The following is a 25,959-nucleotide window of genomic DNA, read 5'->3' as shown; positions in this document are numbered from 1 at the left end:
AATGTAACACAGAGACCTGCACGCAGTGAGCAAATGCTATTGGGAAAATGGTGCTGGTAGATTTACTCAACATAGGGTTGCCACAAACCATTGTTCAATTTATAAAAAATACATTATCTATGAAATGCAGTAAGGTGAAGCATAATAAAACAAGGTAGCTGGCATATGAAAATTAACCTATAACATTTACTTATATTCCATTCCACTCCAGTTTTATAGTTAGAAGTTATAACTGAGTAGAAAGTTATTTGAAAATTTTCTAACTCTGAACATACCCGAATCATGATGATACTAATATAACTGAATAAAAATCACAGTTGTACATGTGTACCACTTAAAATCTTTCAAGCCTGATGTGAGTTAAACTACTAGGTTATAATTTTTTTTTTCTGGTAGAAGAAACTGTTGTAACTCATATGCTGTGATTATTAATAATCTGTCTTAGACAAGGAAACAACAAATGTTTGTGATTTAATATTTGAAGATATTTATTTTATTGAATTAAATTTTGATTAGCTATCTCAAACCTAGAAAATTACTAAATACAATAATACATTGTTTTTAGAAGATATGTTAGAAAAAAACTTGTCTCTTTTTAGAGTTTTAATGGGGTTTTTGAGAAATATATATTACTTGTATGTTTTTCTGGCTCACTAACAAAAATACTGTTCAGTTTTATTGCTACTGTGTAAGTGTTCAGAAATTTTCACTGAAGTAACACGCAAATTTTTTTCATCAGCTCTTATTTTAGCCTTAAAAACTCTTCAGGAAAAGATTCATCGTTTAGAGTTGGAGAGAACACAAGCTGAGGATAATCTAAACATTCTTTCCAGAGAAGCAGCACAGTATAAAAAGGCCTTAGAGAAAGAAACAAATGAAAGAATTCTGGCACACCAGGAACTGATAAAGCAGAAAAAAGGTAAGGAAATTCAGTAGTTCTCAGAAACAAGGAGTTATCGAAATTTACAACTTGAAAATAAAAAGCCCAGTCTAAGATTTACCCAAATATCTTTGTTCTTATATATATTCAAACCTTGAGGCCTTGTTCACAATGTGATATTTGCATTAAATAAATACCACTTTGAGCTTACTTCTATTGTTTATTATCCCAGTCCATAAAGTCTTGAGATTAAAAGACAAATTAAGTTTTTAGACAGATTGTGAAATTGGGCTATTTTCAGAATACCAACAAAATCTAATTTTATCTAAGTAATTGAAATACTTTACATATTCAGTCAATACTGGTTTTTAAAATTTGAAAATAGAAAGCAACACTAGTAATTAGGCAATACAGAAACCATAAAAATATATAAAAATTTTTGTTAACTTGAAAGATTAATTGGAAGAAATGGACAGGTAAGTAGAAATTCCTGTGGAAATTATGAAAAAGACAACTGGACCTAAGTTTTAGAGATTTAGAACATTAATTCTTTGTATTTTTATTTCGTAATGTATGGCTTTCTTTTTCCTTGTACTACATTCACCCTCATAAATAATGTTTGAACTTATAAATAGAGTGAAGAAATGAGAAATTTTTCTGAGGTAATTGGACAAAAGTAGAGTAAAGAGCTGAGGAAAGTAAAAAATTAAAGGATTAGAAAGATGTTGCTTACTTCTTAGGAAATAACTATGCTGTCAGTAGTCAAGTCTTTTTCTTTTCCTGAAAGATAAAAATATATTGATAGGAAAGAGACTTTAGATCCTCTATTTTTCCAGATAATGTCATTTCCCAGGAACAGCCAGGATTTTTATCATTCCACAAGTCACTGACATCTTATTCTTTCAGAATTTTGCCCTGTGGGCCTTTTAGGGGAAGACAATGTAAAACTAGTATTATATAGTTATTGAGGTCATCACAAAATGAATGCTCACAGGCGCGCCTGGGTGGCTCAGTGGATTAAGCCGCTGCCTTCGGCTCAGGTCGTGATCTCAGGGTCCTGGGATCGAGCCCCGCATCAGGCTCTCTGCTCCGTGGGGAGCCTGCTTCCTCCTCTCTCTCTGCCTGCCTCTCTGCCTACTTGTGATCTCTCTCTCTGTCAAATAAATAAATAAAATCTTTAAAAAAAAAAAAAAAATGAATGCTCACAACTTTTACAGTCAGTATTTAGAACTAACGAGTCCTTGAGCTTTTAGCTCTTGATGGAATTTATATAATGTATTTTTTGTGACTACCAAATCTCTGATCTATGTGATAACCCAGACATTATTACTTTTTCTTTTTCACAGATATTACTATACAGTTAAGCTCAGCTCAGTCTCGCTGTACTCTTCTAGAGAAACAACTAGAATATACAAAGAGAATGGTTCTCAATGTAGAACGAGAGAAGAATATGATCCTAGAACAACAGGTAAACACATTTTCTATAGGAATATAATATAATTTAATGTGTTTTTGAAGAATATTTAATGTCATGAGAAAATTGTGTTATAATCTTAATTAGGATAGAAAGCTATATTAAGGAGATTTCCACCTATAGTGAAGCAGAGTAGGTCATTTGGACCAAGCTTTCTGTAGAAGAAAACACGAAAAACTGGACAGGATATTAAAGAGGAAGAAAGGAAGGAAAAAGAAGAAAGGAAGAAAGAGAGACAAGAAGGGAGGGTGAAAGGGAGAAACGTAAAGGCATTGGAGAGTTAATGAAGTCATGAAAATCACCAATTCAAAAACTATGTGTATGCTTAAATCCAAAGAGGTTGGCCTCCAGAGAAAGTGATTTCAGGCCCCATCCTTCTTAGGGAATTTCTGATTCCAGAAGAGTCCATTGAGAGGCTAAATAATGATTTTTTTTTTAAGATTTTATTTATTTTTTGAAAGAGAGCAGAGAAAGAGAGAGATGGCACATGAAGTGGGGAGGAGCAGAGGGAGAGGGCAAAACAGACTCCCCAGTGAGCAGGGAGACTGATGCTGGACTTGATCCCAGGACCCTGAGATCATGACCTGAGTGGAAGACTTAGCTGACTGAGCCACCCAGGTGCCCCTAAATAATGCTTTTAAAGCTATGGGGCTTAAGAAATTGAAGTTAGAGTCCAGGCCCTATCTTAAAAAAAAAAAAAAAAAGAAAAAGGAACTCTGATAATTTTCCTGTGCTCTGAATGCTTTGTAAAGGTGAACAAGAAAGAAAACAATCCAAATTATAACTCTATCAGAGTAATCCAGAAAATCGTTTGCCCTAAAATGGAATTAAAGTGATCCTGGATAGCTAATGTTCCTGGGGACCTCAAATTATTCCTACAAACATTTCTTTAACACAGGAATAACTTTGATTCAGACATGACCAGGAGGCTGGAGTTAAGACACTATGAAAATTGCTTTCATTAGTGTTTTATAGTTTTCAGAGTACAGTTCTTTCACCTGTTTATTTATTCCTGTTATTGTTTTTGGTGCAATGGTAAATGGCATTTATTCCTTTATTTCTCTTTCTGTTACTGCTTCATTACTGGTGTACAGAAATGTAATGGATATGTCAGTGACTCAGTCAGTTGAGTGTTCAACTCTTGATCTCAGCTCAGGTCTTGATCTCAGAGTTGAGTTCAAGCCCCACATGGGGCTTCACGTTGGATATATAGCCTACTTAAATAAAAACATTTTTTAAAAAGAAAGAAATCCAATCAATTTCTCTACATTTATTTTATATCCTGCGACTTCACTGAATTTCATTTATCAGTTCTAGCAGTTTTTCCGTAGAGTCTTTAAGGTTTTCTATATACAGTATCATGTCATCTATAAATAGTGAAAGTTTTACTTCTTCCTTGCTGGAACACTGATGACAGAAATTGAAGAAGACACAAAGAAATGGGAAAACGTTCCATGTTCATGGATTGGAAGAACAAATACTGTTAAAATGTCTATACTACTCAAAGCGATCAACACATTTAACACAATCTCTTAACAAAATACAAACAGCATTTTTCACAAAGCTAGAACAAACAGTCCTACAATGTGTATGGAACCAAAAAGACCCCAAACAGCCAAAGCATCTTGGAAAAGAAAAGCAAGGCTGTAGGCATCACAATTCTGGACTGAAGTTGTATTTCAAAGCTATAGGGATCAAAACAGTATGATACTGGCACAAAAATAGACATGTATCAATGGAACAGATTAGAAAACTCAAAAAACAAACCCACAACTATATGGTCAATTAATCTAAAAACAAACTGGGAAAGACTATCCAATGGAAAAAAGACAGTCTCTTCAACAAATGGTGTTGAGAAAACTGGACAGCAACATACAAAAAGAATGAAACTGGACCACTTTTTTACACCATACACAAAAATTCAAAATGGTTTAAAGACCTATGTTTGAGACAGGAAACCATTAAAATCCTGGAGAAGAACACAGACAATAACCTCTTTGACATTGGCTGTAGCAACTTCTTTCTAGATACGTCTCCTGAGGCAGGAGAGACAAAAACAAAAATAAACTATTGGGACCTCAAAATAAAAAACTTCATGGCAAAAGAAACAATCAACAAAACTAAAAGGCAATCTATGGAATGGGAGAAGATATTTCCAAATGACATATCTGATGAAGGATTAGTATCCAAAATAATATAAAGAACTTAAAAAACTCAACACCCCCAAAACAAATAATCCAATTGAAACATGGGTAGAAGACATGAATAGACATTTTTCTGAAGAAGACATCCTGACAGCCAACAGACACATGAAAAGATACTCAACATCACTGATCATCAAGGATATAGAAATCGAAACCACAATGAGCTATCACCTCATACCTGTCAAAATGGCTAAAATCAACAACATAAGAAACAACAGGCGTTGGCAAGGATGGGGATGGTGAGAAAGGGGACCCTTTGTGTACTGTTGGTGGGAATGCAAATTTGTGCAGTCACCGTGGAAATCAGTATAGAAGTTCCTCAAAAAGTCAAAAATAGAGGTACCCTACGATCCAGCTATCACACTACTAGGTATTTACCCAAAGGATACAAAAATGCTAATCCAAAGGGATACATGCACTCTGATGTTTATAGCAGCGTTATCTATAATAGCCAAACTATGTGAAATAGCTCAAGTGTCCATTGACTGATGAATGGATAAAATGAATGTGGACCGTTACTTGGCTATAAAAAAGAATAAAGTCTTGCCATTTTCGATGAAATGGATGGAACTAGAGAGTATAATGCTAAGCAAAATAAATCAGTCAGAGAAAGACAAATACCATATGATTTCACTCATATGCAGAATTTAAGAAACAAATAAAGGGGGGAAAGAGAGGGAGACGAATCAAGAAACAGACTCTTAACTATAGGGAACAAACTGATGGTTACCAGAAGGAAGGTAGGTGGGGGATGGGTTCAATAGGTGTTGGGGATTAAGGAGCACATTTATTTGTGATGACCACCAAGTGATGCTTGGAACTGTTGAATCACTGTTGTACACTTGAAATTAATAGAACATTGTATGTTAGCTGGAATTTAAATAAGTTTTACTTAAAGAAAAAAAGACACTATGAAAAGAAATAACATACATAACAGACTATATAAGCACTCTTACGAGTTATTTCCAGCTGGGTGCTAGCTCTAAAAGACACAGACTTTAAAATAATTATGCTTGGGGCACTCAGGTGGGTCAGTCAGTTAAGTGTCCAACTCTTCGTTTCAGCTCAGGTCGTGATCTCAGTGTTATGAGATCCATCCCTGTATGGGCTCTGCACTCAGCGTGGAGTCTGCTTGAGATTCTCTCCCTCTCCCACCCCCCACAACCCCTTTCACTCACTCTTTTGTTATCTCTCTCTCTCTCAGATAAATAAAGTATTTTAAAATATAATAATTATGCTTGTTATAATTAAGGCGATAAAGACAGGATTGACATTTTCAGGAAAGCATTGGAAACCAAAAAGGCAGAGCAGATTTGAAAGAGAACAAATAAAAATTATGGAACTGAAAAATATAGTATATGACATCTAGAACTGAATGGATGGATCTAACAGTAGATTGGAAGAGATAATTAGTGAACTGGAAGGCAAAATCATCCACATCAACAAAGAGGTGAAATGAAAGTAAATTGAGAGGAGAGAGCAAGAGACATAAGTTAGAGTGAGAAGGTCAAACTTAAGTGTAATTGGAGTTCCACTAGGAAAGGAAAGAAAATGGCACAGAAGCACTATTTGAAGAGATAGTCACTAAGAATTTTCCAAAATGGATTAAAAAAAATCACACCACAGTTTCAAGAAAACCATCCCACAAAACCTATTAAACTAAATCAGGATAAATGAAAAGAAATATATACCTAGATACCTCATAATGAATAATAAGACAAGCATAAAATCTTAAAAGCTGGTGGGAGAAAAAGATTACATTCAAAGGGACAAGAATTAAAGTGACAATTGACTTCTCAAAGTACTGAAGATAAAATATAACTTATTATATAATAATAATTATAAAGTATGTTATATTTTATCTTATGAACTAACCTAGAAATTTCTATCTAGCTAAATATTGTAGATCAGTGACTTTCAACCATTCTTTAAATGTTTTTTATTGAGGTATAATATTTTTTGAGGTATAATTTTTATATGGTGAAATGCAGAGATCGTAAGTGGAACGTTCGGTGATTATTGATAAATATATGTACTCATACAATCCATAACCATACCAAATAACAGAAATTCTCTGATAAGTCTCTGTCAAGATATTTGCTGCTCTACTTCCCAACAAGGCAACTACTATTCTGACTTAATTTTACCTTAGAGTTTTTGCCTGTCCTAGAATTTTATATAATTGGATCATAGAAAATGTACTCTCTTGTTTAGCATAAAGTTTTTTAGGTTAAGCCATGTTGTTGTATATATAAATAGTTTTTTACTTTTTATTGCTGTTTAGATTTTGTTATACAGATATGCCATGATTTGTTTATTCGTTTTTCATAAAATTAGTTGGGAAGATTCTTTCTCCTGTTTTCTGAAAGACCTTGTGTAAGATTAGCATTATTTCTTCCTTAAGTGTGTGATAGAATTCAAATTTGATAGAAGGTATCTGGGACTGCTGTTTTCTTTGTGGACTGTTTTTAGATTATGAACTCATTTTTTTTTTAACAGGTATAGGCTACTTGGATTTTTGGTTTTCTTTTTCTGTCTTTAGAGATGTACCCCCTTTCATTTCTGATATTGCTAATTTATAATTTTCCTTTTTAAAATTATTTATCTACTCTCACTTTAATTAATTTTTTTAAAAAGCGACCTTTTTATTTTTAATTTTTTTGTTATTTCCTACTTAATTGATTTCTACTTTATTATTTCTTTCCTTATACTTATATAGGGTTTAATTTGCTTTTCTCCCCCTACCTTTGTATGTTGGAAGTTGAGTTGATTGATTTCAATACTTTTATTCTTTCTTCTAAATGTTGCATTTTATGATGAAAGTTATCGAGTTCTCCCTAAATTGCTTTACCTGCATACAGATTTCGATATTTTGTATTTCCATTATCATTCAGCTAAAAATATTTTCTAACTTCTCTAGTGATTTATTTTTAAATTTTATTGACTTCTCCTTGTCCTCTGATAATTCTCTCCTCCTCCTCCTTTTTAGTAGCTGCTGTACAGGTTAAAATATGTATTCTTAACTTAACACACTCTGCCACGAATTAGTATTAAAACAGCTCAATATAATGTACCATCCTCATTAAAGTATGCTTCTACTTGTCCCCCTTTGATCTACAGCTTCCATACATTTAATTCTGCTTTTTTGTAAAACCCACAAGACATCATAATTATTTCTGCTTTAAAGGTGAATTATCCTTAAGGAAAAGCTAAAGAAGTTGAAATATGTTCTTTTCACATTTTTACCATTTCCAGTGTCTTTTATTTCTTTGTGTAGATTTGATTTTATGTCTGGTGTCATTTCCTTAAGGCTGAAGTACTTCCTTTACAAATATGCTGGGAATTCTCTTAGCATATTTTTTTGGAAAAGTCTTTATTTTGCCATTATTGGTGAAGGATATTTTCACTGCATATAAAATTCTAGTTGACAGCTTTTTTCTCTCAGCACATTAAAGGTGTGGTCAAAGTTGTCTTCTGGATTTCGTAGTTTTTTTTTTTTTAAGATTTTATTTGTTTATTTGACAGAGATCACAAGTAGGCAGAGGCAGGCAGAGGGTGGGGGGGGGAAGCAGGCTTCCCACTGAGCAGAGAGCCCGATGTGGGGCTCAATCCCAGGACCCTGAGATCATGACCCAAGCTGAAGACAGAGGCTTAACCCACTGAGCCACCCAGGTGCCCCTGGATTTCGTGGTTTCTAATTAGAATTCTTATCTTCATCTTCTGTGCATAAGGTACCATCATTTCTCAGGCTGCTTTTAAGGTTTTTCCTTTATCACTGGTTTTCAACAATTTGATAACAGTGTGTCCAAATGTGGGTGTTTTTGTATTTGTTCTGCTTGGATTTTTAAACTTATTATTATTATTCTTGAATCTGTCAGTTAATATTTTTCACCAAATTTGGAACATTTTTAGCCATTATCCTTCAAATAATTATTCTTGTCTGACTTCCCTCTTCTCTCATTCTGTAACACCATTTGAATGTTAGATCACAGGTCACCAAGACTGTTTGATTGTTTCAGTTTTTGTTTAATAGACTTTATTCTTTAGGACAGTATTAGGTTTATAGAAAATTGAGCAGATAGTACAGAGAGTTTTCATATACCTGCTGCCCTCTCACAGTTGTCCCTATTGTTAACACATTGCATTAATGTGGTAATAAATACCATTACAAAACTGTGTATAGGTGTGAAAATATATGTATAACTTTCCTTCTCTCCAGTTTCTCTATATGCTTTATTCCTCTGATAGCTGCTTTTCTGTGTTATAATTAGACGATAAGATAATGTATAGGTTTGGTCACCTTACAAATTTAATACAGATTTCACTGTTGATGTTTTCCGTAGTAGAAATGTTATATAAACATGCATAGAAGAGCATGTTCCATTAATGCTAATATAGCTCATCTTTTTTTATATGTTTGTTCTTTAAAAGTATTTGATTTTCTTTTTTACTCATAATTACCTAAAATATGTACATGTACATACGTGTTTCTTATGACAGATTTATCGTGCTTTAATTCTCAGAAATTGTATTATTTTTGATCCGTTGGCATCACTTGCCAAATTCAGGTTTTGTTTTTATCCTTTCCAGGCCCAGCTTCAAAGGGAAAAAGAACAAGATCATAGGAAGCTGCAAGCAAAACTTGAAAAGCTTGATGTCTTAGAAAAAGAATGTTTTAAACTTACAACCACTCAGAAAACTGCTGAGGTAAGTTTCCACTTATTTCTTTGAAGTGATGATGCCAAGAATAAATCTTTAGTGTTAAGCAAGTGTTAAGCCCTATATGTGAATATACAGTAAATCTGATTTATAAAACTTCTTTAACAGCTCTTAGTAATCTACATAGGAATTTCTGCCTGTGGAGATACAAAGTTAATCTATTCTGTCATGGCATGAATGAGCTTGCCTTTTGATGTAAAATTGTAATTTTGGCTTCTTTTGAAATGGCAGAACATTTTCATTTGTCAGATAATTTGCCTAATTGTCTTTCACCGCTTGCAGTTAAATCTATCCTCGATCCCCCCTGAAATGCCCTCTCCTATTTCAACCCACACTTTATTCATATCATAGGACTTTCTCCAGGTCCTGCTTCCTTTATGAAGCCTTCCTTGAGTTCTCCAACACTCAGGGAACTCTCCCTTTGAAATGGTAACTGTCCTCAAATTCTGAACCATACAATGGATATAAGATGAAGTACTTATATGTGTAAGTGTATACATGGTCTGAGTCAAATTGTACTCATTGTTTTATTATTTCAGGTATGTTACTATTGTTTCCTTAAGTACAGTCTAAGCCCTCAAGCAACAAGGAACATATCTTATGTTTCTTTTTTTTTTCATCTTTTTTAATTGAGGTAAAATTGACATAGAGCATTATATTAGTTTCAGATGTGCAACATAATGATTTGGTATTTGTATTTTTTTATATTTGTATATTTTACAAAATGATCATCACAGTAAGTCTAGTTAATATCCATCACCATATGTTGTTACACAGGTTTTTTTTTTTTTTTAATTTTTATTTAAATTCAGTTAGAGGGGGCACCTGGGTGGCTCAGTTTATTGAGTGTCCAACTCTTGGTTTCAGCTCAGGTCATGATCTCAGGGTCATGTGATCGAGCCCCATATTGAGATCTGGCATTCAGTGGGGAGTCAGCTTGGAATTCTCTGTCTCTCTTTCTCCACCTCTCCCCCTATCCCACACTCTCTCTCTCTTTCCCTCTCAAGTAAATAAATAAATCTTTGAAAAAAATTCCAGTTAACATACAGTGTAACATTAGTTTCAAGTATATAATAGAGTGAATCAGCAGTTCCATACATCACCTGGTGCTCATCACAACCGGTGTAGTCCTTAATCCCCATCACCTATTTAACTCATCCCCCCACCCACCTCCCTTATGGTAACCATCAGTTTGTTCTCTATAGTTAAGAGTCTGTTTCTTTTTTTTTTTTAATTAAAGATTTTTATTTATTTATTTGACACAGAGAAAGAGAGATCACAAGTAGGCAGAGAGACAGGCAGAGAGAAAGGGGAAGCAGGCTTCCTGCCAAGCAGAGAACCCGATGTGGGACTCAATCCCAGGACCCTGAGATCATGACCTGAGCCGAAGGCAGAGGCTTTAACCCATTGAGCCACCCAGGCGCCCCTATCCACACATCTTCTTTATCCCTTCATCAGTTGGTGGACACTTGAGCTACTTCCATAATTTGACTATTGTAGATAACGCTGCTATAAACATCAGGGTGCATGTATCCCTTTGAATTAGTATTTTTGTATCCTTTGGGTAAATACCTAGTAGTGTGATTGCTGGATCGTAGGGTACATCTATTTTTGACTTTGAAGAACTTCTATACTGATTTCCACAGTGATTGCACCAGTTTGCATTCCCACCAACATTGCACAAGAGGTCCCCTTTCTCGCCATCCCATCCTTGCCTGTACCTGTTGTTTCTTATCTTGTTGATTTTAGCCATTTTGACAGGTATGAGGTGATGGCTCATTGTAGTGTTGATTTGTATATCCCTGATGATGAGTGATGTTGAGTATCTTTTCATGTGTCTGTTGGCCATCAGGATATCTTCTTCAAAAAGATGTCTATGTCTTCTATCCATGTCTTGGGGGTGTTGAGTTTTGTAAGTTTCGTAAGTTCTTTATATTATTTTGGTTACTAACCCTTTATTAGATATGTCATTTGGAAATATCTTCTCCCATTCCATAGGTTGCCTTTTAGTTTTATTGATTGTTTCCTTCACTGTGCAGAAACTTTTTATTTTGATGTAGTTCATATCTTATATTTCTATGTCTTCCTATCCCTTCTCTCCGTCAATAGCTGCACCCTTAATAATATGCACACAGTAGACATTTCTCATGATTTCTCTGTGTTTTGAACGAAACATTGAGACCCAAGACTATGATCATTTGAACTTCTAGACATTTAATACCCCCCAAAACTTCATCATTATAGTTTTGTTGCTAGAAAAAAAATGTCTTTGCATGTACATTCTTTGCTTTTCCTTTATTCTTCTTATATGTAATAGCAGGTAAAGAAGCATAGGAAGAAAGCCAAGAAAAATCATAGTATCTTTTGACATTTCTTTTTCTGACTTTCTGCTTTAATTTGCTCAACTACTAAGAATCAAGACTTGAAGACTATGTGGAAAAAGAACAAAGGCTATTTGGCTCTAGTTTTTTTATAAGAATCTAATTTTTTGTTCTTTTGCAGGACAAGATTAAACATTTAGAGGAAAAACTTAAGGAAGAAGAACATCAGCGTAAGCTGTTTCAAGACAAAGCATCTGAAGTAAATAGAGCATTATATCATTTATCACAATAAACCACATATGTTTCATTATACTTTGTTTTCATTATCTGTAGACTATATTTTAGACTATAATTTCTGCTTCCTAGCTTGTTAGTTTTGTCTCTTTTTGCTATAATAATGAGATTATCAGTAACTCAACCATACTGGATGCACTGCCAAAAGAAGTCTTGTAGTCTTTTGAAATTCTGACACACGCACACAGATATGTACGTATATATACATATATATATGATAATACCTGATATAGATTGTTTTCAATTTGATTGATATATATGTGTTAATGCATTATTTTATAAGCAGAAAATGATTACAATTACCAATAGACTTAGTAGCTTTCACATATAAAAATAGTATTTGGGGTTTTCTTTTTTCGTTTCTTTCCTTTCTTTTCTTTTTAAGATTTTATTTATTTGTTTCAGAGAGAGAGAGTGACCATGAGGGGAGGAGGGTCAGAGAGAGAAGCAGACTCCCTGCTGAGCAGGGAGCCCAATGTGGGACTGGATCCCATGACTCTGGGATCATGACCTGAGCCGAAGGTAGATGCTTAATCAACTGAGCCACGAAGGCACCGTGGGGCTTTCTTTTTTTCCTCAAAAAGCACTTAAAAAAAAAAAAGATATTGATAACTTATTTTAGAGCGAGAGCACATGAGTTGCAAAAGGGGACAGAGACAGAGTCTTAAGCAGGCTCAGCCCTGAGCACAGAGCCTGACATGGTGCGTGATCTCATGACCTAAGCCAGGTGCTCAACCAACTGAGCCACCCAGGTGCCCCAAGCATTTTGTCTTCATAAACTGAGACTTGATTTCTTATTATAATGTTTTTGAAGAAGTTTGTTAAAAATCAGTTGCATAAAGCTTTTTCTTAAATATTGTAGCTTCAAACTGGACTTGAAATCAACAGAATTTTAATGTCTTCAGTATCAAATCCAAAACACTCTAAGGAAAAGAAGAAGTCTTTGAAGGTATGCAGATTCTTCATTCTTATTTGCTAATGCTGATTTCTTTACTTTTTAAATATTTATACCTATCCATTTCCAAAAAGAATTTGAAGAGATTTTTAATAAAACACATGGAATAGTGCTTTGACATGTGAATAAAAATAAGTTGAGTGGTTTTAGGTTTGAGGATAGAAAATTCCATAAAATCTAGTTAAAGAAAGTATCAACAGTTGAACACAAAACCTAGGTTGGTTGGTTGGTTGGTTTTTTTTTTTTTTAAGATTTTATTTGTTTATTTGTCAGAGAGAGAGAGCACAAGCATGGGAAGCAGCAGGCAGAGCAGGCAGAGGGAGAAGCAGGCTCCCTGCTACGCAGGGAGCCCGAAGCAGGACTTGATCCCAGGACCGTGGGATCATGACCTAAGCCGAAGGAAGATGCTTAATCGACCAAGCCATCCAGGTGCCCCAGACAAAACCTAGTTTTGAGTTTACGTGAAAACCAAAGCAAAAAAGACTATGTGACAGTAGGTATATTTGTGCAACAACAATAAGCATTCCAATTTTTCTAGAAAGATAGATATTTTCCTAGTACTAAACTATTTTTTTTGATTTGTACAACTTTATTGCTAGAAAAATAAATTAAGTTACTAGCAGAGCTATTAGTTGATCACTGATCCATTGACAACTTTCATCATTTGCTCAGTGCTATATTAAACAGTATATTAGAAAGTAGATTAACTATGAGCTCCAAGCCTCCTAATAATTTAAATTAAGTGAAAATTAAAAAAATATTTGAGACTCTGTTTTGGAATGCAAAGAGTATTTGACTTCCAGTTTTCATTCTCTGTAGAACAAGAACGTATCATTCCATTATTAACCTGCATAAAATATATCATAGTTTCTGTTCTGCTGATGCTATAAATTAATACCATTTCTCCAGTCATAGCAGTTATGAGCATAAAGTATATCATGTAACCCAAATCTCTCTTGGTGGAAGGCTAAAGAATGGATGCTTGAATAATGTTGCTTACTCCGCTGTGACAACTGAGCATCCATCTCCGTCCCCCACTGATGATTTCCTCAGCATGTTAGAGCAGTGAGGAATGGTTTTCATCTCATAACCAAGTTAGAGTGAAGACACCGGCCAAATAATACACATGCTCCATTTTTAAAAAAATTCTGAATCTTGGGGGTGGCTGGGTGTCTCAGTCGGTTGAGTGTCACCTGATTTCATCTCAGGTCATGATCTCGGGGTCATGGAATGGAGCCCCGCGTCAAGTTCAGTGCTTGGTGCAATCCGCTTGAGATTCTCTCCCTCTCCCTCTGCACAACTCCCCCCACCCCCCCCAATAAATAAATAAATAAATAATCTTTTTTTTTTTATCTGAATCTTGGGCAACTCTTCTTTTATAAATACCTTTTAGTTTTTAAAAGCAGTTATTGTCTAAAGCTAGAAGAACTCAAGTCTTTGTCAGATGAGCGTATGAATGAATGGAGGGAAATAAAAAAAAAATTTTAAAAGATGAAGTCTGAGAAGGATAAGCTGGATAAGAAAATCAAAAAAGGAACAGTAGTTTAAATTTTATTCCAGCTATAATGCAAGTTATTCTGACTTTATGGTAACATCACATGACCTACTTCTGAGTCCATTTCCAAGATACTCTGTTGTACTTATCTCTGTCTGTTTTATAGAACCATGCAATCTCTGGGACTAGGGGGTCACGTAACAGTGATCAAACGGATGAAAGAATTTTAGAAATAGTTAAAGCAGCACATCACTGTGATCTTAGAACATTGAGACAAATAACTACCATTACTGTTAATAGTTGGCTGAAAATTCTTGTTGCAAATGCAACCTTAGGTGGTTTGAAGGAGTAGACTATAGGAAAACCAACTGTCAAAAAGAATACACCACCTTGATAGGGGCTGTCATTAAGGTCCATGATTGTGGCTTGCTAATGAAAGGTATCATCCCCAGCTGGACCTGCAGAATATTATGCTAGAGGGTTATGGACCGAATCACTAAGTTCCTTATTAATCCGCTACAGTGCTATAACTTGTGCCTTTCATCCGGCTCCTCACTGTCTCAGTGTGTGCTCAAAGGCTGCACAGGGAAGGATCGTCTCTTCATCTCTCACCAGCTCTGCCAGACACAGGCACAGAGGGACCAAGGCCTCCCTCAAGCTGCCCCTAGTACTAAACTCTTATAGAAATGTATTCTGCAATATTTTATAAAAGAGGCACCAAACGACACAAAAGATGATAACAACACAATAGATCCTAGAAGCAGCTTTATATAACTTAAGGTCACCAGACTGTATCTGTTAGAATAATAGTAATATTTATCTGTCAGTTCAGATCTTGGAAACGCAGAAACCCCTTTAGATCGGAAAAGTAGTAATTATACACAGGTGGAAACTTAAATACTATCAATAAATACAGTGAAAAATCAGTGTCAATAACTCTGCAGATCCAAATAAATCCAAACCTAAGCAAGGTCTCTAAGAATTCATAAGTGGCATTGTTCTTAAGACTGAGAAGAAAAAAGATACCTATATATCTTGCTACTTCTGATAAAGAATGAAGATACTTACGTACTAGTTTGGTCTAGCTCATCCTGCATTGCTGTCAGTGAGTAAGCTGTAGTACATCCATAATGCGAAATACTACACCGAAATAAAAGGCATGTGTTGGTATTTGCTGGATCCGGTTGAAGGAGATTTGGATTCATTTCAATTTTTGACTATCACAAATAAAGCTGTTATGAACATTTGTGTGTAGGTTTTTGTGTGAACATTGGTTTTCATTTTCTGGGTTAAATGTCCAAGAGTGTAATTGTGGAATCATCGTATATACTTACCATATAAGCACATATTTATTTTTACAAGAAACCGTCAAATTATTTTTGAAAGTTTATATTATTTTGTATTCCAACAAACCATGCGTGAGCAATCTGGCTTCTCCACATCTTTGCCAGCATTTAGTATTGTCACTGTTCTTTATTTGGGGCATTCTGATAGGTATATAGCGATGTTTCATTGCAACCTGCATTTTCCTAATGGCTAATGATGTTGCAGATCTTTTTGTGTGTTTATTGGCATCTCTGTGACCTCTTCAGTGAAATGCCTATCCACATTTTTTGCTTATTTTCTAATCAGATTGTTTCCTGTTGAATTTTGAGACTTCGTTATATCATAAATGTCTTTTAAAACAATTTTTGTTTACTTTTTTGTCAATATTTAGAAAACTAAATGTTTAAAGGGAGGACCACCTCAGCAAACTTATTCAAAGTTTGGATCACTGCCTATTGTGGCTGAGAAGGTGAGAAGGGAAAAATGAAGGTACTTGTTCAGACCCACTCCTGCTTTGTTGTAAGTGCTATTTAAAAGCCATGAGTCATTTGAAGTTGTTCTTAGCGTTTCTTTTCCCCTAAAGTCTGCCAGTGCGAGCTGTTCTGTGAATTCAAGTATGCAAAGCCTCCTGCAATTGATGCAACATTATGGGCCACATACCTGTCAGAAACTTCCTGAAGTTACTGAGCCTCCATGTCTCTACAAGCCTCTTAGAACAACTTCCCAGGGTAAAGCTGAACCTTCTGATTCAAAAATTTCCATTTCTATTGGTGACAGTTTGTCTGAACTTTTGATGGCAATGCAGGATGAGCTGGACCAAATGAGTATGTAAGTATTTCTATTCTTTATCAGAACTAGTAAGATATATAGGTATCTTTTTTCTTCTCAGTCTTAAGAATAATGCCACTTACAAATTCTAAAAGGCCTTGCTTTAGATTTGGATTTATTTGGATCTGCAGAGTAGTTGTCACTGATTTTTCACTGTATTTATTGATAGTATTTAAGTTTCTACCTGTGTATAATTACTACTTTTCCGATCTAAGGAGTTTCTTTGTTGCCAAGATCTGACCTGTTAGAAAAATACTGTCATTCTAACAGATACGGTCTGGTGACCTTAAATTATAACCCACAAATGCTTTTATAAGAAAGATTCTCCTTTTGTTTTTTATAATCTTTTTAATTAAGTGAGATTTCATGAGACAAGTAGGAAAGCAATTCCTTGTTTTAAACTCTAGCTGGTCTGCATTATAAGTTTTGAAGCATCAATAGTAAATAAGATTTTGAGTGGGATACATATTTTAGGCCCCTACTTTAAATATATATTCAACAAAAATTCCAGGAAATATGAGATTTGGGTAGCTAACTAGTTAAACTAAGATGTCTGTAGAAGATACAGCTGCTTCTCTTGACAGTATTCCTTTAAATGGGCTATCACCAAATCTAGAGATTTCTTGGGCAAATATTTTTATAGCTGCAGTTCTTCCCAAACACTCTATATTAAGAATTCCAAAGTTGGAACTAAAGAGAGTCCTTTAATGCTTTTAGCTAAGGACACATCAGAATATTTTATTACATTTAGCTATGAACATCAAGAATTCAGACTTTATTTTAAGGTTTTTTAAGACCCTAAGTCTAAGATATTTCTAAATTTATCTAATCTCAAATCATAAGAGCCTTTTATATTTACCATAGATTAATTAGATAACTCTATGTAAAAAGACTCTTTGAAAATTAATATTTAATGGACAAAAATTTATGGTTGAACAGAAAACTGTTTAATTATATCAAGAACATACAGTATAAGGCATAACAGTGCTTGATACTTGCTTTTCTTTCATAGGGAGCATGAAGAACTACTGAATCAAATGAAGGACACTGAAAGTCATTCGGTCTGTGAAGACATTGAATGTGAACTAGAGCATTTAGTCAAGAAAATGGAAATTAAAGAAGAACAGATTTCCAAACTGTTGAAGCATCAAGACAATGTAAGAAGGCTTTATTTAGTAAAAGATTTGAATAAAAAGATACATCACGGAGGACATGGGGAAATGGAGAGAAGGGAGTTGGGGAAAATTGGAGGGGGAGAGGAACCATGAGAGACTATGGACTCTGAAAAACAATCTGAGGGTTTTGAAGGGGCAGGGGGTGGGAGGTTGGGTGAGCCTGGTGGTGGGTATTAAGGAGGGCACATATTGCATGGAGCACTGGGTGTGGCACATAAACAATGAATTCTGGTACACTGAAAAGAAATTAAAAAAATAAAAAATTATTTTCAAAACCCTCAGGTTGTTTTTCAGAGTCCATAGTTTTGAAGAGTCAGGGGTGGGAGGTTGGGGGAACAGGTGGTGGGTGATGGGGAGGGCACGTTTTGCATGGAGCACTGGGTGTTGTGCAAAAAGAATGAATACTGTTACGCTGAAAAAAATAAATAAATAAAAAGGGAAAAAAAAAAAAAGAAAGCAATGAAAGGAGCTTAAAAAAAAAATTATTTTAAAAAAAGATACATCTGGAGTCAGTGTTCTATTTCTGTATGAACCTTCAAATTTAAGGTCTGTATGTGTAGCTTAGTAAAAAGATGGCAGGAATCCCGTAGGCCTCTTACAGAGCCATCTATCCCATTGGAATAACATTGCCTCCCACATAACTCTCCAAGATAACGTAAAGTAAGAGGAACAAGAAAGTTTAGTTATGTATTCAAAAATGGCCTTGGGAAAATTGTGAGGTAGACTAAATTTGCTTTGCAGCCCTCCTGGTTACCCTTTTAACCATTCTTTCCCTTTATCTCTCCTAACCCTAATGCCTTAATGAAGCCCTTTATGTTGACAGGTCTCTACTTCAGTACCATAGATAAACCTGGCTCCTCAAGCAGTACTCTAATGCTAAAACCACTATTTCTGCTTTCCCAGATCAAATTATGCTGTGTTCCATTCCCTGGGGACCTGTGCTTAGCTAGCTATAGTGTGATGTTAAGGAGGACTCTCTCCTTGCACATGAATTCTTAATAACTAAGGTATATAACAATTTTAATATTTTAACAGAAGAATCATGAAATATTATAATCATGGAATATGGGATATTATAATCATGGAATATTATATTTTATCCCAAGACAATGATTCCATAGGTTGGAATTTTAGCATTGTTAAGCTGTTGGAACAGAAGGCAGAGGGAGTCTTTCCAGGAACCTTCAAATCACATCATGTAGCTTTATCTGCCTATGGAATAATCAGCGTTCATATAAGTTGGTGGTATATTAAGCTTACAAGAAAGCCCTCCTCACTTTTATAGAAAAGTAATAAAGGATTCAGAATTTTACTGCCTTTATTCTCCTATGACCAATAAAGAAAAAAAGAGGAAATGAGACTTTTGAAGCAAATATTCTCACTTTACTGGTTTTTAAGGCTCTACTAAAGTAAATTTTTTGGTATGATTGTGTTAGGGTGAAGATTATTTAATTTACATACTTTCTTAGAATTGCATAGGAGAAATTTGAAGAGAGTAGAAAAATAACCATATTTTTAATGCACATTAATTATATTTTGAAAAATATTATTTATGTTCTATTATAGCCATAGCAGTATAAATTTTCAAGCAGTTTATCATGATAAATTTAATCTCTACAATTAAAATGGCCTTGGACAAATACCAGGTTCTTAGCCAATGTCTGGATCAGCTTTACAAAATTGGGCCTATGCATGAGTGAAACAGACTAAGTAATGGACTAGGCTTGGCAGAAATGAGTTTTGGCAAGTTGGTAGGTTTTATTTTGTTTAATTCTGTCTACCCAACTGTTACCAAATACTACTGAATGAAACTTTTTTTTTTTTTTGCACTGGCATTCAGTAGTACTTTAAATTCAGGAATTTATATATAACACATTTGACTCCATAAATTCAATGCGCATTCCTAGTACCAGATCTTTGTTTTGCTTAATACCACCTGAAAGGTCCTTTTTCTCTTGTCTCTACTCTCCAGTTTTTACTCATTTTATATCCCTTATAAATCTTCGTCTCCGCTTTTCTGAGTTCTTGATCTTCTCAGCCCACATTGATCTTATCCTACTTTAGTCTTCTCAAATAAACACTTTTTGTCCTACTCAGAGTTATCACAGCCTAAATTATTTTCTAGTTGCTGTGTATATGCTTTTCTTTTAGTGATAAGAGCAATAAGCTTTTTGAGAGCAAGGATTGTTTTATTCATGATATTTTTACCTAACGAGCCCAGTGTTAGGCATATAAAAGGTATTCAATAAATAAAGACTTAATGAAATTTTAAAATTTCATTTAATCTTTATAACATCAATCCATCTATTTTAGGGTATATTTTTAATATCTTTTTTTACTAAAATGTTTGATTATTTTTTTCTTTCCAGGTCCGTAAACTGCAGCAAAAAGTTCAAAACTCAAAGATGAGTGAAGCTTCAGGGATTCGGCGAGAAGAGAACAACCTTAAAGGATCAAAGACCATAAAAAATAGTCCCAGAAAATGTTTGCTAACTAGCTCTCTTCAGAAGAACAGCAATTTTCATCCAGTACAAGTCCATAATCTTCAAATGAAATTGAGAAGAGATGATATCATGTGGGAACAGTAACACAATAGTAAAACTGTCACCTTAAATGAACTCTGTCAGTGACATCTTGAATTGTCTAGAGTGGTTTTAATTTAATATACCTTTATGAAATTTTGAATTATGTTTCTAGTCCCTATGAAGTGTCAAGTTGTAGTATTTTTTAAATTAATGCCTGATGACCTTCTAAGAGTCACAAATAATAAATGACTGTGCTTTTTTTCTCTTACTGACTGAAATACCTAATCTGTCCATGTTTAAGACACATTGTTCACTTTGCAGATTTCTTAAGCTAAGTCGAAGAAATTGTACTGGATTGGTGATATTTAAAATTGAGTTAAATTTTGAGATACAAGTACCATTCCACTTTTTCATTTAGTAGGCTTGTAACCTTAAGAACCAATGTAAAATGAACCCAATAATGAATGTCTTTTACCTTTCGTGATGATTCCTCCCTATCTTACTTTAGAGCTATGAAATACTTTTCTCTTTTGGAAATATAAGAGCTCTGTAAGGAGGCCTTTAGCCCAAGTTTTTAATGTGACAATTACAAATACAAACTTGTGTTACGTTATTTTTAGATTACAGTAACTCAAGTACAGAAGCCTTTTTCTGCAGTTCCTATTCTCTTTTACAAATCCAGGGCTGCTTTTTAAAACCAGTGACTTACCTTATTCCTTTATATCTAAAACTTTTGATGCATTTTAGTCTTTGCATTATATATAATCATCAGTATAAATTGAGAATATAAATTCCAGTATCCACTTTTATAGCAAAGTATAGGAAAAATAAATTGGAATTTTATTACCTACCCAATAAAAAAACTCAGAGGAATATGATTCATTTTTTAAATATTTTAAAATCAGTGATGTCCTAAGCAATTTCTTTGTATATGTATGCTTTATAATAAATTTACACTTGTTGACCTATTTTTTTAGAAACTTATGGAAACTAGTATGCTCTTTAGAACTTTTTTGGTTTTTCAACTGAAATCCTTTGGGGCAACTAGAGCATTGAAGTCCTCAACTGAAGGAGAAATAGAAGACTGACAGAAAAGGCGTAATAGAAGGGAGGAACTCAGAAGCTCGGGTAGCAGTTTAAGAGATGGTGACTCCAAAAGGACAGAGTTGGAGGTACATTTTATCTACAGCTGGGGGAATAATCAAGCTATAGGTATGAAAGAATTTTCAGGGCAAGATCTGAAGGAGCTAGGAAAAGCTAGTATGTTAAAGACAATCCTAGGAAAATCCCTGACAGAATGTAGGAGAAAGGGGATAATTATGGAATTTCTGGTGAGGGAAGAGGAAAGCTGTGATTCGTTCCCACTGAGAGAAGAGGTATTATGTAAGAGGACCTTTCCAAACCCGAAGTGGGGAAATAACTGAAAATAGATGAATACTTGGAATTATCCTTGAAAGTAAATTATGATCAAAATGAAAGATTCTCTCTGGCTGAAGTACTGCATGTGTCCTTCACCCACTCTTATTCCCTCTCCCTCTACAGCTTCTTCAGCCCCAGAGATGTTGCACAGAGCGCTTCATCTAAATTCATTTTCATCACCTTATCTACTTTTCAACTTTGCCTTTCCTCCTCAAGAATGTGAGTGCTATAGTTTCAACTTAGCAGAAACCTCACTAGAACCATAGTGCAGCTGGATACCCTTCTGTGCCTTTGTTCTCTATGCATTTAGGAAGGTGGCTGGCTATATTTAGTATCAATAGTGAAGGATTACTTGCAAAAATGTATTGCTAAAACAAAAACAGAGTCATTTTAGGAATGCTTGAATATTTCAGGTAAACACTGGAAAATCAGTGTAGTATAGGAGAAAAACCATAAGACTTCAGAATTAGGAGACTCGGGTTCAAATTTTGACTCCAGGCTTTTAGTAGCTTGGACAATCAAATAACTTTGGAGGCTCCATTTCTTACTTGTTAAGTAGGGATTATATTGTTACCTACCTCACAGGACTGTTGCGAGGAGTAAATGAAATAACACGTCAAAGCCCCCAGCAGAAGGGTTGGCGCTGAGTAAAAATTCAATAAATATTAAATCTGACTGCCCTCCCCCACCAAAAGTGGTCAGAGAACCTGAGTTTGCATGGCTTAAAGCCTGAAAGCAGGAAGCGAAATGTATTCTTCGTAAAAGTGGAAATATTCTAATTACTTGGATTTTTTGGATTGTTGTTTCATTTGGGTTTTTTTTGCTCTTTTGGTTTTTTTGCCTGTGTGTCTGGGAGGAAGTTATTTTGGCTTATTCCCTAACTCGGGTTTCTAGTGAGCCAGGGGGAAGAATATAGTCTTACCATGATGCAGAAGAAATACACAATCCCACATAGCCACTTGGTTTGGAGACTGTTTTGGTTGTTGGGTAGCAGTTATTATGGAGAGACACTAAAAAATTGTCTCTTGTTGCTCCATCACAGCTACCGAACCAAAAAACGTGTCCTGCTTGCAGACGGCTGCTTGCCAGAGCCCTTGACTCCTCAGGGGGTGGAGCAAATGATTTCCTTCCTGGACAGGGGCAATCTGTGGTCAGTGTTCCCGAGTTGCTGTAGCAACCCTGCAGCTGTGCTCTGCCTAGCAGAAACTCGGTAGGATATCATTGATTTTGCTCACTTCAGTGAAAAACAGGTTTGTTTGTTTTTTATTTAATCAGAAATGGAAAAAAAAATGAAGTTGGAACTTTCTAGGCAGGACAGGTCTCAGGTTTGATGAAACTGTGAAACTAGGAAGTTTGAGTGTTTAACCTAGCAGGTATTTTGAGTACTCTAATCGTAGAAACAGCAGTTGGGATCTTGAATTAACTGTACCTGTGTGGGTGGTTGGTAACCTAGTCCATTTTTATTAGGTTGTGTAGCTGAGGATAGGAGGGTTGGAGGGAAATGTTCAGTTTTCAGCAGAATAAGATTAAAGGAGATACTTAAAATAGTGAGCTTTATCAAGTGGTGATGGTATACTGAAAAGTTTTTGAGATTTTTAGAGAGTTATTTTCCTCTAAAAATACAATTTGAACTCTAAAGGAGTAGTCTTAATCTGTGATAAGACATCAAAAAATTAAATTAAAATTTGACTTGCAGTGTGGTGAGACTCAAACTAAGGGGAAAAGTCTGGTTGGTTATGCACAATGAAAGGAGTGCTCACTATGGCCAAAAATGTACCAGCTGCTATTGTTGGTGTAGAGTAAATAGTGAAACTCCTAATGGGGTTTCCTGGAACTCTATTCAGCTGTAACTAAAGCTGTATGTACTGAGAACATTTAATTGTATGTGAAGTTTAGATAAGTTCAAGCTGACTCCCAGAATGTATAACAAGACAAACCTCTCTGTGGAATAATAGCATCTGTGAGGGGAAAACAAAACAAAGCAAACAAACAAACAAACTCCCATATGGGTGCCATGGCACCTTTTGATTAAAATGAAATGAGGATAAATAAAAATCAAATTGACTGCCATCGATGTAAAACTAGATTTATTTCTTGGTGATTAAATGGACCTTGCCAATGCTTCAGCCTTTTTCTTCATAATCTATAAACTTATGTTCATATAACTTTTCTCCTTTAACTCCTTTTTTATATTTTGTTATAGAAAGAGAATTAGTCATAACAAAATAGTAAAGTTTAAAGTTTTATAATATTGTCTAGGGCAGAGTTTGTTTTTATTGTATTTGTGAATTAGTCATTTAAAGAATAAAGTGGATTTTTTGTTTCCCCGGTGGGATTTTTGGGAATGTTCTGCTTGTTCATACAGAGTCATTGAATTCTTATTTGGTACTAGATCCCACTAGATGCCGTAGGCAATTATTAGAATTACAATTAGCACACACACCCCCAGTTTATTTTTTATTATATACAATTATATACAAATGGTCCACTGGGTACCTGTGTGCATTAACAGTTTCAGCAGAACATAACAGAGAAGCAAATTTATACTTTATAGTCTGAGGCAGTTTTGTGACAATCTAAGTTCAGCGGTCTACCATGTTAATGACCCGTTCAGCGGTCTACAGTGTTAGGAGACTGGACCCAGTGTGGTTAGAGAAGGGATGTTAGGAATTAAGAATTATCTGTCAAAAAAAAAGATAAAAAGTTCTGTGTAATAATCAGCTTTCTAGCTGATTATCTTTTAAATAAGGGTAAAGTTGTCCTTCTTACTCTCTGCCTAGGTTTCTCCTCTGTAGATACTGCTTATCTATCCTTTCCTCATTCTTCAGGTCTCAATGTACTGCTTCCTCAAGGAAATCCTCTTTAAGTCTCCCCTTCATACTCCTCTCCCATCTCCCAGATCTGGCTTCACTGCCACTTCTAGGTATTTCTCCTATCTTTGCACCTCGAACACTTTCTTGTTATCACTTGTTTGGCTTTCCCATAGACTGAAAGTTCCCTAAAGGCAAAATCCTTTCTTGCTCATTACTGTAGCCCAGCACCCACATAATACTAGCCTATAAGTAGTAGCCTTCTCAATAAATATTTAGTAATTACATGTCATGAAATTGTGTTAACCATCTTTAGTGATCTCATCTGAGTAAGCATATTGGGTCACGTACAGCTGTTTTAGGCACCAGTTCAATTGTGCTACTGTTGGATCTTTCAAGGTTATGTGACCAAATTTTACATAATTCCTGGTTAAAATATGCCAGTATTTTATTGTTTGTTTGTTTGTTTGTTAGGGGGTAAAGACAAAAGGCAGTCAGGATGATGCTTTCTTTGATTTTATGATGCCAAGAGGAAGAGGTTAGAGAGCCAAGGTAGTTCTTTATTTGTATATTGGTATGATGGACTTGTTCAGTCAGCAAGTATTTCCTGATCTCTAATCAAGTCTTTGTTGATCTCCAAGATACTGTGCTAGATGCTATGGGAGATTCAAAGCCAAATTATGCATGGATTCTCTCTTCAAGTTGCCCATAGTCTGATAAGAGGAAACAGAAATAAAACGGAAGAAAACAGTAGGTGACATAGAGGTATAATGACCATTCCAGAGAAGATGCTTAAATATTTGGCTACTAAATTTTTGTTCATCATCTGTTGATAGGTAAAGTTGAACCTATTTGTATTTCTTCATTCTCTTTCTTGATATATATAGCTTTCATTTGCTTTTTCACCTAGTGGCAGTATTGGTCTAAGATTCTTAATACTTATTGATTGAAGATACCAGTTCGCTTAGCATAAATTTCAAACAAGTGTTGTCCACGTAACCATGTATCAAAGTATGAGTAGAAAAAATGGGTATGAAACACCTAAGTAAAATGGGAAGGCAGTAGATAATGAGGAGGGTAAAAAAAAAAAAAAAAAAGCAATAATGACTTAGACTAAAACAGAAAAATAATACTTTTACAGAAAAGTTGTAATCTAGGGACCAATTACCGGCCTGTACAGAATTATGCAAATGATCACCACTCACTTTTCTTATGAATTTAAGCCACTCAATTTCCTCACTCTCCAGCTTCCTCATCAGTTGGACTAAGTCGGGGGTATAGCTCAGGGGTAGAGCATTTGACTGCAGTTGGACTAAGTCAGTGTTTTTCAAACTGCAGGTCATATCCTATTAATGGATTGTGAAATCCATTTAGTGGGTCTCTGAACAATTTTAAAATATTAGCATAGCACTGAAAATACACAGAGAAGGTAGTCAATGTCTTTATGAAACTCTGTGAATACTGGATTATAATTTAAAATGTAGTCCTAATGTTATTTAAGGAAGAAAAAGTTGGCTCATAATAAATGTTCAGA

At 34.9% G+C, this 25,959-nt stretch overlaps 1 protein-coding gene and 1 pseudogene across 11 annotated transcripts in view; one reads left to right on the top strand and one right to left on the bottom strand.

The window, feature by feature from the left end:
• Positions 1-20,461, top strand: part of CEP57L1 (centrosomal protein 57 like 1) — a 68,094-nt gene extending 47,633 nt beyond the window's left edge. For all 11 annotated transcript variants that reach the window (XM_046005883.1, XM_046005882.1, XM_046005887.1 and 8 more), the window contains 9 exons: positions 740-919; positions 2,227-2,348; positions 9,149-9,265; positions 11,780-11,857; positions 12,755-12,841; positions 16,060-16,137; positions 16,252-16,496; positions 17,509-17,653; positions 20,041-20,461. In XM_046005883.1, coding sequence (XP_045861839.1) covers positions 740-919; positions 2,227-2,348; positions 9,149-9,265; positions 11,780-11,857; positions 12,755-12,841; positions 16,060-16,137; positions 16,252-16,496; positions 17,509-17,653; positions 20,041-20,259 — 1,271 coding nt within the window. In that variant the 3' untranslated portion in view covers positions 20,260-20,461. The remainder of the gene's footprint in view (positions 1-739; positions 920-2,226; positions 2,349-9,148; positions 9,266-11,779; positions 11,858-12,754; positions 12,842-16,059; positions 16,138-16,251; positions 16,497-17,508; positions 17,654-20,040) is intronic.
• On the bottom strand, positions 13,188-15,087 carry LOC123941991 (annotated as a pseudogene).
• Positions 20,462-25,959: the final 5,498 nt, after the last annotated feature.

This window comes from Meles meles, chromosome 5, assembly GCF_922984935.1.
Source record: "Meles meles chromosome 5, mMelMel3.1 paternal haplotype, whole genome shotgun sequence".
Lineage (NCBI taxonomy): Eukaryota > Metazoa > Chordata > Mammalia > Carnivora > Mustelidae > Meles > Meles meles.
This window is presented reverse-complemented; position numbering and strand designations above follow the sequence as displayed.